The sequence below is a fragment of the Gymnoscopelus braueri genome (genome assembly GCF_963280865.1).
Source record: "Gymnoscopelus braueri genome assembly, chromosome: 13".
NCBI lineage: Eukaryota > Metazoa > Chordata > Actinopteri > Myctophiformes > Myctophidae > Gymnoscopelus > Gymnoscopelus braueri.
The window spans coordinates 527,291-545,000 of NC_137615.1; the positions used below are offsets into that span (position 1 = coordinate 527,291).

The 17,710-nt window shown below is 41.6% G+C and overlaps 1 protein-coding gene across 1 annotated transcript in view; it reads right to left on the reverse strand.

Moving 5' to 3' along the window:
* Positions 1-17,710, reverse strand: part of scn4ab (sodium channel, voltage-gated, type IV, alpha, b) — a gene marked incomplete at its 5' end in the record, with an annotated part of 64,738 nt that overhangs the window by 45,329 nt on the left and 1,699 nt on the right. The window contains 10 exons of the mRNA XM_080447426.1: positions 2,811-3,006; positions 3,663-4,019; positions 5,062-5,163; positions 8,909-8,980; positions 10,344-10,582; positions 14,214-14,280; positions 15,026-15,226; positions 16,113-16,254; positions 16,368-16,425; positions 16,615-16,914. Of these exons, the coding sequence (XP_080303552.1) occupies positions 2,811-3,006; positions 3,663-4,019; positions 5,062-5,163; positions 8,909-8,980; positions 10,344-10,582; positions 14,214-14,280; positions 15,026-15,226; positions 16,113-16,254; positions 16,368-16,425; positions 16,615-16,914 (1,734 nt within the window). The remainder of the gene's footprint in view (positions 1-2,810; positions 3,007-3,662; positions 4,020-5,061; positions 5,164-8,908; positions 8,981-10,343; positions 10,583-14,213; positions 14,281-15,025; positions 15,227-16,112; positions 16,255-16,367; positions 16,426-16,614; positions 16,915-17,710) is intronic.

A 17,710-nucleotide genomic window follows, 5' to 3' on the forward strand; every position in this document is an offset into this window, starting at 1 on the left:
ACACCCCTGTCAGACCACAACAGAACCACAGCCTATCTAAACAGATCAACACACAGACACAAAGAGCAAACGCCAAACAAACTACATACTATAAGAAAACGTTACAAATGGAATGAACATAGCGCAGAAGCTTTCCAAAATTCTATTAGGCAAAAACAAGTCCAATCACAACTGGATCAGTTCCTAGAAAAAAACTTTGAAGAAAACAGTGAAAGTGTAAACAGGGCAGTAGAAGGCCTCAATCATATATTTGAACTAACAGCCTCACTAGCAAACCTAAAAGTATCAAACAGGAACGCCAGAAAAAATGTTGAGAATGACAAATGGTACGATAATGACTGCAATAATCTCAGGAAAAATTTAAGGAAACTATCAAACCAAAAACACAGAGACCCAGACAACCACAACACACGTCTCCAATATGGGGAAACACTGAAACAATACAAGAAAATGTGACCCAAATAACTACCGCGGGATCTGTGTAAACAGCAACCTCGGAAAGATCCTCTGCATGATCCTCAACCACAGAATTCTAAACTTCCTCACAGAAAGTAATGTCCTGAGCCAATTGGCTTTCTACCAAAATATCGCACAACAGACCACATTTACACTCTAAACACCCTAATTGACAACCAATTAAACAAAAACAAAAGCTAATTATTCTCCTGCTTTGTCGACTTAAAAAAAAGCATTTGATTCAATTTGGCATAAGGGTCTGATGTACAAACCGTTGAAGAGTGGCATCGGGGGGAAAACCTATGACATCATAAAATCAGTGTACACTAACAACAAATGCGCAGTTAAAATAGGCGAAAAGCACACAGACTTTTTCCCCCAAAGCCGAGGAGTTAGACAGGGATGCAGCCTGAGTCCAACACTCTTCAACATATATATAAACAAATTAGCAAAAACGTTAGAACAGTCCACAGCTCCAGGCATCCCCTTTGCAAACACAGAAATCAAATGCTTACTTTTTGCAGATGACCTGCTGCTGTCTCCAACCAAGGAAGGACTACAGCAGCAACTTGATCTCCTACACAAATTCTCCCAGACATGGGCCCTGACAGTGAACCTAACTAAGACTAAAATCATGATATTTCAAAAAAGATCCAGCTGCCAAAACCATACATTTTTCCTAAATACAATCCCACTAAAACAAACAAAAAACTATACCTACCTTGGCCTAAACATCAGCAGCACAGGGAACTACAACCAAGCTGTAAAGGACCTGAGAGACAAGGCAAGAAGGGCATTCTATGCTATCAAAAGAAACATCAAAATAGACATCCCAATTAAAACCTGGCTTAAAATACTGGACTCTGTGATAGAACCAATTTCCCTCTATGGTTGTGAGATCTGGGGACCATTAGCAAACCATGACCTTGAAAAATGGGATAAACACCAAACCGAGACCCTACACACAGAATTCTGCAAATCCATTCTCCGTACCCAGCGAAAAACACCAAATAATCCATGCAGGGCAGAATTAGGACGAAACCCACTCATAATCAAAATAAAAAAGAGAGCACTTAAGTTCTACAACCACCTAAAAGAAAGCGACCTAGATGCACTCCATAACAAGGCACTCACACACAGCGAAACTCTAGAGAGATGCCCCCTCAGCCAGCTGGCCCTGGAACTCCGGGCACAAACACAAACAGAGCCACGTGATAGAAAACCCATTGGACTAAACCAAATTATAAAACAGCAAAAGGAAAACTACCTGACACACTGGAAAGAAGCAACACAAAAGCAGAGTAAACTAGAATGCTATCTGGCCCTAAACAGAGAATACGCAGTGGCAGAATACCTGAGCACCGTGACCGACCCAAAACAAAGAAAAATCTTAACCAGGTACAGACTCAGTGAGCACAGTCTTGCGATCGAGAAAGGTCGTCACAGGCAGACCTGTATCCCGAGAGAAGACAGACTATGCACCCACTGCACACAAAATGAAGTGGAAACCGAGCTACACTTCCTAACCGTCTGTCCATTGTACCAAGACATCAGAGACACATACTTCCCACAGATTACAACCACACACGGAGATTTTGAAAACATGACCAATGACAAAAAACTCCCATATCTGCTAGGCAAAGTACAACAATGTGCAAACACAGCAGCAATATTTGTGAGTTGCTGTGATAGGAGAAGGATATCAAACGGAACACAACCACCCTAAAGACTAATCATTGTGTATATTCCTGCACTATACCTGCACCCAGTGATCTTGGTACATAGAAATTGATCTATTGAAGATTCTGACTTTCAAATGTACATATTTTTTGTTTTGATTGCATTTCTGTATTGTTGTATTGTGCTTTCTGCTTTGGCAATGTAAACGTATGTTTTCTCATGCCAATAAAGCCCTTTGAATTGAATTGAGTGGCTAGGTTGAATAAATTACCCATTGTTCACGCCCATTACCTAGAGCTGAGAGGTGCTAGAAGTGGAAATTCTTTAGAGTTTGGAATTCCAATTTCCAATTTCAATGAATGACACTTCATTTGAAAGCTTATATTCTGTACTTTAATAATCTGTAAAAAACTGAAAAATGACAAATGCCTACCTGCGGCCTTTATCATTGTACTCAGTCACATATGCTAGGTTCATTGTTTAGTTCTCTCTACACTATGCTACACTATGCTACACTAGACATATGCTACGTTCATTGTTTACCTATATAGTTCTCTCTACACTCTATTCTTATGTGACTATTTACCTTGTTTATTGTTGACTACAGTGATGTTTATTCTGCTTAATCTGAACTTGTAAATCACTCTGGATTAAATTGTAATAGTTATGTGTACCTGTGTTGTCGGGTATTGTTTTCTTTCCTATCAGTTTGAGTATTTGATCGAGTAGAAAGGCTTTAGTCCAGTCGATGCCGGAGGTGATTCTGGCCATAGCGATCTGGAGGTTGTTCATTTCACCATCTTCTTCTGGAGCTGCCAGGTTATCACCAGAAAATGAACTGAGTAGTAAGGCTAGGAAGAGGTTCAATACCTGGAATACAACACAATAGAAAACATTCAGGGCATATTTGCAAGCAATAGTCTATATATGGAGATCCCCATAGATGGAGACAATCGACCTGCTAAGTCGTCATAGAAACTTAAACAGGCCATATGTACGGAGTCTGACATCAGCAACCTCTGCCCAGATCTCCATATATAGATATAACCGTCATGTCCAGGACTGACGGCATAGTCCCATATTCGGGCATAACCGACATAGGCCGACCCATATATGGAGATGTCTGACACTACCTGACATCATCGTAGGGACATTAGGGCCACAGCCAACAGTATAAAAGGCTTGATGTGCCTTAGTTGGACACAGTTCCAGCAGCGACCCCGAGCAACATTAACTAACAGAGAGAGAAGCATCAAGAGACTCCAGCAATAATCAAGCCCATAGCCTGAAACATATTCTCATAGTGGCTTTCGGATCTGGATAACGAGCCAGCCGATCGAGAGTTTCTATATTACTAATGAACTGAATAGTAAGGCTAGGAAGAGGTTCAATACCTGGAATACAACACAATATTACTAATGGACTGAGTAGTAGTAGTAGTAGTAGTAGTAGTAGTAGTAGTAGTAGTAGTAGTAGTAGTAGTAGTAGTAGTAGTAGTAGCAGTAGTTGTAGGAGCATGTACTTACCACCAGGTTTCCTATGACCATGACCATCATGAACACGATCAGACACATGGCCTGTCCTGCCACCTCCATGCAGTCCCACATGGTCTCTATCCATTCTCCACACAGAACTCTGAAGATGATGAGGAATGAGTGGAAGAAGTCGGTCATGTGCCATCTGGGCAGCACACAGTCTTCATTGATCTTACACACACATTCGGAGTAGGACTTCCCAAACAGCTGCATGCCCACCACCGCGAAGATGAACACGATGATGGCCAAGACCAGCGTCAGGTTGCCCAGAGCGCCCACAGAGTCTCCAATGATCCTTAGCAACATGTTGAGGGTGGGCCAAGACTTAGCTAGCTTAAACACTCGCATCTGTGGAGAGAAACATACATATGAAATGACTTTTAATGACTTTAAAAACATACAGTGATATGGATCAACATGGGCCATGACTTATCTACCATCTCTCAGGTCATCTGAGAAAGGTCTGATTTCTGTCCATAAGGGTTAAGGTTATACGTGAGGCAGCATATATATATATATAATTTTTTTCCTACGATTTTGTAACCCTTTTTTTTTCACCCGGTGCCAATTTTCTAAGTGATTATGGATGCTACACTCCCCCCACCAGCCTAGGGAGCCAAGGGCCGAGCTCATACCTCCTTCAATGCATGAGAGCCAACTGACCTTCTTGTCACCTGACAGGGGTGAGTTACCCCGGTAGGACGTAGCGTGTGGAAGGAACACGTTATTCCAACCAGTTCCTTTCCCCTCCATCAGGCGCCCTGGCTGTCATGGGGGAGGTGGGATAGTGACCAGGATTACTACATGTTTTTGTGAGGGTATTAACTACCCTAGGAGACACGGGGAGAACATGCAAACTCCACACAGAGTAGGCCCTTTCGTCAACCCCACCTAGGGTATGGGCGCTGATGACGCGGAGGAGAGGACACGTCCCCAGCGCCCACAGCCTCCCCGGCGGGAATCGAACCCAGAACCTTCTGGCTGTGAGGCGACAGTGCTACCGACTGCGCCACCGTGCCCCCAGCATTTCGTTTTTAAGCTTCACTAATCTGGAACTATACTCCCAGAAAATGTATTTAGTTCCAGCAGAGAGCTCCAAACTTCCCTTTCCCAGAGCAACATCATCCACTTCCTCCTGAGGGATCCCAAGCGTTCCCCCATCTGGTCCTTGGTCTGCCAGGGGGTCTCCTCACAGTGTGTGTGTGTGTGTGTGTGTGTGTGTGTGTGTGTGTGTGTGTGTGTGTGTGTGTGTGTGTGTGTATGTGCGTGTGCGTGTGCGTGTGCGTGTGTGTGTGTGCGTGCGCGTGCGTACGTATGTGCGTGTGTGACTCTATAAATTGTTAATTGTTAATTTGTATTGTTGTTAACAGACACCCTCTTTTCTACTAACCAATCGGAAGGAGCGTAGCACTGACAGACCCTGGACCCCGGCCAATCCCAGCTCAACCAGGCTCATGGTGACGATGATGCTGTCAAAGATGTTCCACCCCACCTGTTACCATGGAAACATGACCATATATAGACAGGATGTCAGTCAATTCTGACCTGGAAGTAATAAAGGATCCATGGCTAAGACAAATAACTTCATAAGGATAACATTAACAGCACATATGCTTTCTCTTTAGAAACCTTTATATACCCTTTAGATACCTTTAGAAACCTCAATACTATACCTTTAGATACCTTTAGATACCTTTAGATACCTTTACATACCTTTAGATACCTTTAAAAAAACTAAAAAAATAATATGATACCTTTACATACCTTTAGATATATTTAGATACCTTTAAAAAAACTAAAAAAATAATATGATACCTTTAGATACATTTATATACCTTTAGATACATTTAGATACCTTTAGATACCTTTAGATACATTTAGGTACCTTTAGATACCTCAATAAAATACCTTTAGATACCTTTAGATACTTCAATACAATACATTTAGATACATTTAGATACCTTTAGATACATTTAGATACCTTTAGATACATTTAGATACCTTTAGATACATTTAGATATATTTAGATACCTCAATACAATACTTTTAGATACATTTAGATACCTTTAGATACATTTAGATACCTTTAGATACCTTTAGATACCTTTAGATACCTTTAGATACCTCAATAAAATACCTTTAGATACCTTTAGATACATTTAGATACATTTAGATACCTTTAGATACATTTAGGTACCTTTAGATACCTCAATAAAATACCTTTAGATACCTTTAGATACTTCAATACAATACCTTTAGATACATTTACATACCTTTAGATACCTTTAAATACATTTAGATACATTTAGATACCTTTAGATACCTTTAGTCTGGTCTGGGTGATATTTTAATAACAAGATTCTGACGAGTCCCGGAAAAGACACGCTGTGATTGGCCAGTAGTCACTTTGAGTGGCAGTTGGGGCAAACGCTCACCCCAAAACATGATTAACGATTCTGTGCCTATCGAGGCATAACTCAAACTATCGGGGCATAACTCAAACTATCGAGGCATAACTCAAACTATCGAGGCATAACTCAAACTATCGAGGCATAACTCAAACTATCGAGGAGAACTCAAACTATCGAGGATAACTCAAACTATCGAGGATAACTCAAACTATCGAGGATAACTCAAACGATCGAGGCATAACTCAAACTATCGAGGATAACTCAAACTATCGAGGATAACTCAAACTATCGGGCATAACTCAAACTATTGGGGCATAACTCAAACTATCGAGGCATAACTCAAACTATCGAGGCATAACTCAAACTATCGGGGCATAACTCAAACTATCGGGGCATAACTCAAACTATTGGGGCACAACTCAAACTATCGAGGATAACTCAAACTATCGAGGCATAACTCAAACTATCGAGGCATAACTCAAACTATCGAGGATAACTCAAACTATCGGGGCATAACTCAAACTATCTGGGCATAACTCAAACTATCAGGGCATAACTGAAACTATCGAGGCATAACTCAAACTATCGAGGCATAACTCAAACTATCGAGGCATAACTCAAACTATCGAGGATAACTCAAACTACCGAGCATAACTCAAACTATCGAGGCATAACTCAAACTATCGGGGCATAACACAAACTATCGGGGTATAACACATACTATCGGGGCATAACTCAAACTATCGGGGCATAACTCAAACTATCGGGGCATACCTCAAACTATCGGGGCATAACTCAAACTATCGGGGCATAACTCAAACTATCGAGGATAACTCAAACTATCGGGGCATAACTCAAACTATCGGGGCATAACTCAAACTATCGAGGCATAACTCAAACTATCGAGGCATAACTCAAACTATCGGGGCATAACTCAAACTATCGGGGCAAAACTCAAACTATGGGGGCATAACTCAAACTATCGAGGCATAACTCAAACTATCGAGGATAACTCAAACTATCGAGGATAACTCAAACTATCGAGGATAACTCAAACTATAGGGGCATAACTCAAACTATTGGGGCATAACTCAAACTATCGAGGCATAACTCAAACTATCGAGGCATAACTCAAACTATCGGGGCATAACTCAAACTATCGGGGCATAACTCAAACTATCGGGGCATAACTCAAACTATCGAGGCATAACTCAAACTATCGAGGCATAACTCAAACTATCGAGGCATAACTCAGACTATCGGGGCATAACTCAAACTATCGGGGCATAACTCAAACTATCGAGGATAACTCAAACTATCTGGGCATAACTCAAACTATCTGGGCATAACTCAAACTATCGAGGATAACTCAAACTATCGAGGCATAACTCAAACTATCGAGGCATAACTCAAACTATCGAGGATAACTCAAACTATCGGGGCATAACTCAAACTATCTGGGCATAACTCAAACTATCGGGGCATAACTCAAACTATCGAGGCATAATAATAATAATGAATTGCATTTATATGGCGCTTTTCTAAGTACTCAAACTTACTCAAAGCGCTTTACAATGGTTCATTCATTCATACAGGGGGGGGGATTGGGAGGTGGAGCGGCGAACAGTCGACGCCAGCGTCCCCACTTTTCCCACATTCACACACCAATGGTGGCAAGCTAGCGCCGACCGAATCATTGGAGGCAATGCAGGGTTCAGTGTCTTGCCCAAGGACACTTCGACATATGGACAGGAGGAGTTGGGATTCGAACCGCCGACCCACGGATCAATGGATGACCTGCTCTACCTCCTGAGCCACAGCCGCCACGAATAACTCAAACTACCGAGGCATAACTCAAACTATCGAGGCATAACTCAAACTATCAAGGATAACTCAAACTATCAAGGATAACTCAAACTATCGAGGCATAACTCAAACTATCGATGATAACTCAAACTATCGAGGCATAACTCAAACTATCGAGGATAACTCAAACTATCGAGGATAACTCAAACTATCGAGGCATAACTCAAACTATCGATGATAACTCAAACTATCGAGGCATAACTCAAACTATCGAGGCATAACTCAAACTATCGAGGCATAACTCAAACTATCGGGGCATAACTCAAACTATCGATGATAACTCAAACTATCGAGGCATAACTCAAACTATCAAGGATAACTCAAACTATCGGGGCATAACTCAAACTATCGATGATAACTCAAACTATCGATGATAACTCAAACTATCGAGGATAACTCAAACTATCGAGGATAACTCAAACTATCGAGGCATAACTCAAACTATCGATGATAACTCAAACTATCGATGATAACTCAAACTATCGAGGATAACTCAAACTATCGAGGATAACTCAAACTATCGAGGATAACTCAAACTATCAAGGATAACTCAAACTATCGGGGCATAACTCAAACGGCGCTGAGTCGTCTCAAGCGAACATCGCAACGCTCGGCACGGCGACTCGCTCGCCGGGCCGAGCTCGGCTGTGCCTTTCGTGGCTCAAGTTCGCTTGAGACGGCTCGCCCCCGACGCGGTCAAAAACTAAACTTTATCCGCAAAAAGAATGCCGTGGTTGTTGGAAAAAGAGTGGCGGCAGCGGGATTCAAACACGGGAGGTTGGGGTTGGCAGTCTGATGTTTAGCGAGGCACGCCACCATGTGACCCCTCTGGTTGTCCTAGTTTTCTCGTTCGTGCATCCAGCCGATCGCAAGGCAGGAAGGGCGGGCCTGGTCAAATCTAGTTACTATTGGTCTATATTCCTTGGGCTAACAGGAAGTAATAGTAAAGTGAACTCTGACCTGGAAGTAATAGTAAGGATCCATGGCTAGCAGCTTCAGAACCATCTCAGCTGTGAAGATTCCTGTGAACACCTGCATGGTAGAAAGGTCAGAGGTTGAACAGGTCATGACCTCTCTCCATATCTACTGATTGACTGACTGTTTGCTACCTTGATCAATTGAAACTAGTAATGACAGTTTAATAAACTATATTCACATTGAAACTAGTAATGACGGTTTAATAAACTATATTCACATTGAAACTAGTAATGACGGTTTAATAAACTATATTCACATCGAAACTGGTAATGACAGTTTAAAGGTAGGGTAAGTGATATTTTTTGGTAAAAACAAAAAGTATTTTTTTAAAAGGTTAAAATACTATATTCTGATAGTAATCATTGCTATAGAGTGTTTTTTCAGTAACAGATGTCTCCCTGTCTCTCCAGCTCTTTAATAAACAGAAAATACATTTTTCGGTAGGTGTCAAAATCTCAGCCAATCAGGAGAAAGTACCCATTTTTAAGCTTAATTTGTATAGTTTTCAGTTCAAATTTTGCATGCTCATTTCTTAGTGTCATCACTTCCAATTTCACTTGTTTAATCTGTGTCCTGATTGAGTTCTCTGTCCTGGTTGGATAAAATTGGAAATGAAAAGAACTACAAAAAAAAAAAAACTACAAAATACATTTTCTGTTTTATAAAGAGCTGGAGAGACATGGAGACTCTTTATATGGACAGGACACACTATAGTAATGAGCACTATCAGAACATAGACCCATTTTGCAATTATTTGAAACTTTGCAAATCACTTACACTACCTTTAATAAACTATATTCACATTGAAACTAGTAATGACAGTTTAATAAACTATATTCACATTGAAACTAGTAATGACAGTTTAATAAACTATATTCACATTGAAACCAGTAATGACAGTTTAATAAACTATATTCACATTGAAACTAGTAATGACAGTTTAATAAACTATATTCACATTGAAACTAGTAATGACAGTTTAATAAACTATATTCACATCTTTAGAGAGTTTAATAAACTATATTCACATCGAAACTGGTAATGACAGTTTAATAAACTATATTCACATTGAAACTAGTAATGACAGTTTAATAAACTATATTCACATCTTTAGAGAGTTTAATAAACTATATTCACATCGAAACTGGTAATGACAGTTTAATAAACTATATTCACATTGAAACTAGTAATGACAGTTTAATAAACTATATTCACATCTTTAGAGAGTTTAATAAACTATATTCACATCGAAACTGGTAATGACAGTTTAATAAACTATATTCACATCTTTAGAGAGTTTAATAAACTATATTCACATCGAAACTGGTAATGACAGTTTAATAAACTATATTCACATTGAAACTGGTAATGACAAAGCATCTTTAGAGAGTTTAATAAACTATATTCATGAACTCACAAGGTTGCCGATATACAGCATGTTGTCAAACTCCTCAGTCATTGGATAATGGTCCATGGCCATGAAGACGGTGTTCAGGACGATACAGATGGTGATTCCCAGATCAACGAATGGATCCATGACGATAATGTACAACCAGCCCTTCAGCCAACGCCAACACCCACAGCAGTTCCACTTCAAGAAGATGTCAGAGAAACAATACCAGCATGGACAACAGGATTTCTGCTCCTCTTCTATGTCTGTCCACATGAACACATAGATAGAAAAACATAAACAAATAGCAACTGCTAGTTTTACCGTAGCAACCTATGTGGCTGGTCTAAACATTCCACCAATAGTGTCCAGGAGAATTACCCTCCCATACGCCCCAACGCCGCGAGGGGGAGGGAAGCCGGGCGGGGAGGGTGACTTTTGTCACCGCATGTTCTCCTACGGGCTGGGAGTACGTGCATGTACTCCTACGGGCTGGGGGTACGTGCATGTAAACCTACGGGCTGGGGGTACGTGCATGTACTCCCACGGGCTGGGAGTACGTGCATGTACTCCCACGGGCTGGAGGTACGTGCATGTACTCCTACGGGCTGGGGGTACGTGCATGTAAACCTACGGGCTGGGGGTACGTGCATGTACTCCCACGGGCTGGGAGTACGTGCATGTAAACCTACGGGCTGGGGGTACGTGCATGTACTCCCACGGGCTGGAGGTACGTGCATGTACTCCCACGGGCTGGGGTTAGGTGCATGTACTCCTACGGGCGGGGGGTACGTGCATGTACTCCCATGGGCTGGGGGTACGTGCATGTACTCCCATGGGCTGGGGGTATGTGCATGTACTCCCATGGGCTGGGGGTATGTGCATGTACTCCCATGGGCTGGGGGTAAGTGCATGTACTCCCATGGGCTGGGGGTACGTGCATGTACTCCCATGGGCTGGGGGTATGTGCATGTACTCCCATGGGCTGGGGGTACGTGCATGTACTCCCATGGGCTGGGGGTATGTGCATGTACTCCTACGGGCTGGGGGTATGTGCATGTACTCCTACGGGCTGGGGGTACATGCATGTACTCCCATGGGCTGGGGGTATGTGCATGTACTCCTACGGGCTGGGGGTACATGCATGTACTCCCATGGGCTGGGGGTATGTGCATGTACTCCCATGGGCTGGGGGTATGTGCATGTACTCCCATGGGCTGGGGGTACGTGCATGTACTCCCATGGGCTGGGGGTATGTGCATGTACTCCCATGGGCTGGGGGTACGTGCATGTACTCCTACGGGCTGGGGGTACGTGCATGTACTCCAATGGGCTGGGGGTATGTGCATGTACTCCCATGGGCTGGGGGTATGTGCATGTACTCCTACGGGCTGGGGGTACATGCATGTACTCCCATGGGCTGGGGGTACGTGCATGTACTCCTACGGGCTGGGGGTACATGCATGTACTCCCATGGGCTGGGGGTACGTGCATGTACTCCTACGGGCTAGGGGTACGTGCATGTACTCCTACGGGCTGGGGGTACATGCATGTACTCCCATGGGCTGGGGGTACGTGCATGTACTCCCATGGGCTGGGGGTACATGCATGTACTCCTACGGGCTGGGGGTACATGCATGTACTCCCATGGGCTGGGGGTACGTGCATGTACTCCCATGGGCTGGGGGTACGTGCATGTACTCCTACGGGCTGGGGGTACGTGCATGTACTCCTACGGGCTGGGGGTACATGCATGTACTCCCATGGGCTGGGGGTATGTGCATGTACTCCTACGGGCTGGGGGTACATGCATGTACTCCCATGGGCTGGGGGTACGTGCATGTACTCCTACGGGCTGGGGGTACATGCATGTACTCCCATGGGCTGGGGGTACGTGCATGTACTCCTACGGGCTGGGGGTACATGCATGTACTCCCATGGGCTGGGGGTACGTGCATGTACTCCCATGGGCTGGGGGTACGTGCATGTACTCCCATGGGCTGGGGGTACATGCATTTACTTCTACGGGCGGGGGGTACGTGCATGTACTCCTACAGGCTGGGGGTACGTGCATGTACTCCTACGGGCTGGGGGTACGTGCATGTACTCCTACAGGCTGGGGGTACGTGCATGTACTCCTACGGGCTGGGGGTACGTGCATGTACTCCTACGGGCTGGGGGTACGTGCATGTACTCCTACGGGCTGGGGGTACGTGCATGTACTCCTACGGGCTGGGGGTACGTGCATGTACTCCTACGGGCTGGGGGTACGTGCATGTACTCCTACGGGCTGGGGGTACGTGCATGTACTCCTACGGGCTGGGGGTACGTGCATGTACTCCTACGGGCTGGGGGTACGTGCATGTACTCCTACGGGCTGGGGGTACGTGCATGTACTCCCACGGGGTGGGGGTACGTGCATGTACTCCTATTGGCTGGGGGTACGTGCATGTACTCCCATGGGCTGGGGGTACATGCATTTACTTCTACGGGCGGGGGGTACGTGCATGTACTCCTACAGGCTGGGGGTACGTGCATGTACTCCTACGGGCTGGGGGTACGTGCATGTACTCCTACAGGCTGGGGGTACGTGCATGTACTCCTACGGGCTGGGGGTACGTGCATGTACTCCTACGGGCTGGGGGTACGTGCATGTACTCCTACGGGCTGGGGGTACGTGCATGTACTCCTACGGGCTGGGGGTACGTGCATGTACTCCTACGGGCTGGGGGTACGTGCATGTACTCCTACGGGCTGGGGGTACGTGCATGTACTCCCACGGGGTGGGGGTACGTGCATGTACTCCTATTGGCTGGGGGTACGTGCATGGCCCAACCATGACAAACAGTGTCATGGTTGGGCCATGACACTGTCCAAACCATCAACATCCTCGATACCATCAACTCCAACATCTGTCAAACATCTTGTAGTTACCCTTGATAGCAACTTCACACTTGACAAACATATTAGTTATGTTGTTAAAACTGTTTCTTTCAGCGGAATTATCTCTATATAATACCGTATTGAGCAGTCCTCACTGCAAAACGCTGCTCGTCTCCTTTTATTTGTTTAAACCCTAGACTACCCCTCCTCATTAGTGCTGCAAACACATAGATAGATGTAGTGTCCATTACAGTCAGTGCTCACCGTATCTCATCATAAAACTAATAATAATAATAATTATCAGTTCAATGCCAATCAATAAAGTCTCCATTTGGTCAGTACAGAAGCATGAGAAGTGAAAGTGTTCACAGTGGAAAAACAGCACAAAAAAACATCAGAGTCAGAGTGATTAGTCATATATCTATCTAACTAACTAACTGACTAGTTACCTAGCTAACCAACTAGTTACCTAGCTAACTAACTAACTAAACTAACATACCGTTAATCTAGTTACCTAGCTAACTAACTAACTAAACTAACAGAAATAATAAGAATACACTCGAATCCTGGAACGCATGATGCGATGCAAAGAAGTGGTTAGTCATACAACTAACGAACGAACGAACTAACTAACTAACTAACTAACTAACTAACTCACTAAATTCTAACCCTAACCCCAACTAACTAACTATCAAGTTACCTAGCTAACTAACTAACTTTAACTAACTAACTAACTAACTAACTAACTAACTAACTAACTAACTACATAACTAACTGACTAAATAACTAACTAACTAACTCACTAACTTCTAACCCTAACTAACTAACTAACTAACTATATATCTAGTTACCTAGCTAACTAACTAACTTTAACTAACTAACTTTAACTAACTAACTTTAACTAACTAACTAACTAACTAACTAACTAACTAACTAACTAACTAACTAACTAACTAACTAAAAATTAGCTAGCTAGCATAAAAGAGACTTTTAACGTTAAGAGTATCTGTTTACCTTTCATCAATTCTTCTTCGTTGGTACTGTTCTGTGGATCTGAACCATCTGGAGGCTTTTTTTCAGCCTGGACAAACACACGCACGCACACACGCACGCACACGCACGCACACGCACACGCACGTGTGCGCGCGCGCACACACACACGCGCACACGCACACGCACACGCACACGCACACGCACGCACACACACACACACACACACACACACACACACACACACAGTTAACTTTTTAAACATTGTAAATATAGTAGCCAGCCAGTCAGTCAGTCAGTCAGTCAGTCAGTCAGTCAGTCAGTCAGTCAGTCAGTCAGTCAGTCAGTCAGTCAGTCAGTCAGTCAGTCAGTCAGTCAGTCAGTCAGTCAGCCAGCCAGCCAGTCAGTCAGCTGACCTCATAGCTAGTTAGCTAGTAAGCTACTTATAGAAGGTGTTATAAGTTAGCTACTTAATAGTTAGTTGGTTAAATGACTAAACACTGTCCAGTTCTTCACGTTGCTTCATGCATTCCAGGAATTGAGCGTATTCTTCTTCTTTCTGTTTGTTTAGTTTGTTAGCTAGGTAACTAGATAGTTAGTTAGTTAGTTACTTAGTTACTTAGGTAGGTAGGTAGGTAGGTAGGTAGGTAGGTAGGTAGGTAGGTAGTTAGTTAGTTAGTTAGTTAGTTAGTTAGTTAGGTAGGTAGGTAGGTAGGTAGGTAGGTAGGTAGGTAGGTAGGTAGGTAGGTAGGTAGGTAGGTAGGTAGTTAGTTAGTTAGTTAGTTAGTTAGTTAGTTAGTTAGTTAGTTAGTTAGATAACTAGTTGTAGGACTAACCAGTTCTTCACGTTGCTTCATGCGTTCCAGGATTTGAGCGTATTCTTCCTCTTTCTGTTTGGCCTCAGCGATGGAAGCTTCGTTCTGTTCAGCGTACGCCATAGCGACCACGGCCAGGATGAGGTTAATGATGTAGAACGAACCCAAGAAGATTACGAACACAAAGAAGATCATGTAGGTCTTCCCTGCTGCTCGCAACGTCTACACACACACACACACACAAATACACACACACAAACACCATGTATAAGAATACATATAACACCTTCTATAAGAGTACATATAACACCTTTTATAAGAGTACATATAACACCTTCTATAAGAGTACATATAAAACCTTCAGACCCATTATTAGAAAGGACCATTATTAGAAAGGAGGGAGGCTTGTCTTTCTTGGCCTTGTACCAACGGTTGCCAACGTTCATAGAGCATTTAGTGTGTTTCACCTCCAGTGAATAATGACGTATTAGAAGGACATTATCAGTGAATCTATCATGGTTAAAATGGAGTTTGAAGTTACACTGGGGTTGTATATGAAGAGGGCGTGTCTAATACAAAATAATACCAAATGTCTAAATACTGAATCAAGCAACTTAAAAACTGTCTGAGTAGACGATAAAATGACCCAATTGTTTTTTAAAGTGAATTATCCCTTTAAGTGTATAAGTAAATAAATCAGAACTGTATCTACCTCCTGGGTTAATTAATAACTAAGTATATCTACCTCCTGGGTTAATTAATAACTAAGTATATCTACCTCCTGGGTTAATTAATAACTAAGTATATCTACCTCCTGGGTTAATTAATAACTAAGTATATCTACCTCCTGGGTTAATTAGTAACTAAGTATATCTACCTCCTGGGTTAATTAGTAACTAAGTATATCTACCTCCTGGGTTAATTAGTATTTAAGTGTATCTACCTCCTGGGTTAATTAGTAACTAAGTATATCTACCTCCTGGGTTAATTAGTAACTAAGTATATCTACCTCCTGGGTTAAATAGTAACAAAGTATATCTACCTTTTGGGTTAATTAGTAACTAAGTATATCTACCTCCTGGGTTAATTAGTAGCTAAGTATACTAACCAGTTGGAAGAGGTTTTCCCAGAAGTCTTGCGTCATCAGTCTGAACAGAGAGAGGTAAGCCCAGCCAAACGAGTCATAACTGGTGTATCCGTAGTTTGGGTTTGGTCCCGCCTTCATACACGTGAATCCCTCTGGACACACCCTGCATACACATGATTATTATTATTATTATTATTATTATTATTATTATTATTATTATTATTATTATTATTATTATTATTATTAAAATGAATGATATAATAGAACAATACTCACCCTGCATCAGATGCGTTTCCACAGAGCAGCGGAGCTCCACCATGATGATAATAGTTGTCTGTCAGAAAGACAAAACCATATTATATTATTATAAAATGATATTATTATACAGTCTCTGTTTTAGGAATAATAAGAATAGTAATGACAACAATAGTAATGACAACAATAGTAATGACAACAATAATAATAATAATAATAATAATAATAATAATAATAATAATAATAATAATAACATTAATAATAATACCAGGGTCGTTGATGTATGCGTGGAAGTCTAACGTGTCATTTCCATCTCCTGTGATGTTGCTAAGGAAAGTGTCATTTCCTGTGATGTTGCTAAGGAAAGTGTCACTTCCTGTTCCGTTGCCATGGAAAGTGTCGTTGGCAAGGGATAGGAGGGGCCAGCGGACACATTTCTGCCGCAGATTTCCCATGAAGAGCTGTAGGCCAATCAGAGCGAAGACAGCCAGACAAAACACTGTCAAGATCATGACATCAGCAAGCTTCTTCACTGATTGGATGAGAGCCCCGACAATAGTCTTCAATCCTGAAACACACATTCAAATTATTATCATTGTCTCCGAAGGCATGGTGGTGAGTATGTTTTACCCTTTGTGTGTGTGTCCGTCTCAGCCAAGCTAACATTGGTCAAGCTTCACGTGACACGTGACAATATGTAATATAAATAGGTAAGACAGGATTAATCAGGAACAGTACTCGCCTGGCGGAGACCTGTGCTCGAGCACATTTTCTAGTTATTTATTGATTTTGATTAGTATTCATATTATTATCATTATTTATTGATTTAGATTATTATTCATATTATTAACGTTATTTATTGATTTAGATTATTATTCATAATATTATCATTATTTATTGATTTAGATTATTATTCATAATATTATCATTATTTATTGATTTAGATTAGTATTCATATTATTATCATTATTCAATGATTTAAATTATTATTTATAATATCATTATTTATTGATTTAGATTATTATTCATAATATTATCATTATGTATTGATCTAGATTATTATTCATAATATTATCATTATTTATTGATTTAGATTATTATTCATATTATTATCATTATTTATTGATTTAGATTATTATTCATAACATTATCATTATTTATTGATTTAGATTATTATTCATAATATTATCATTATTTATTGATTTAGATTAGTATTCATATTATTATCATTATTCATTGATTTAGATTATTATTCATAATATTATCATTATTTATTGATTTAGAATATTATTCATATTATTATAATTATTTATTGATTTAGATTATCGTTCATAATATTATCATTATTTATTGATTTAAATTAT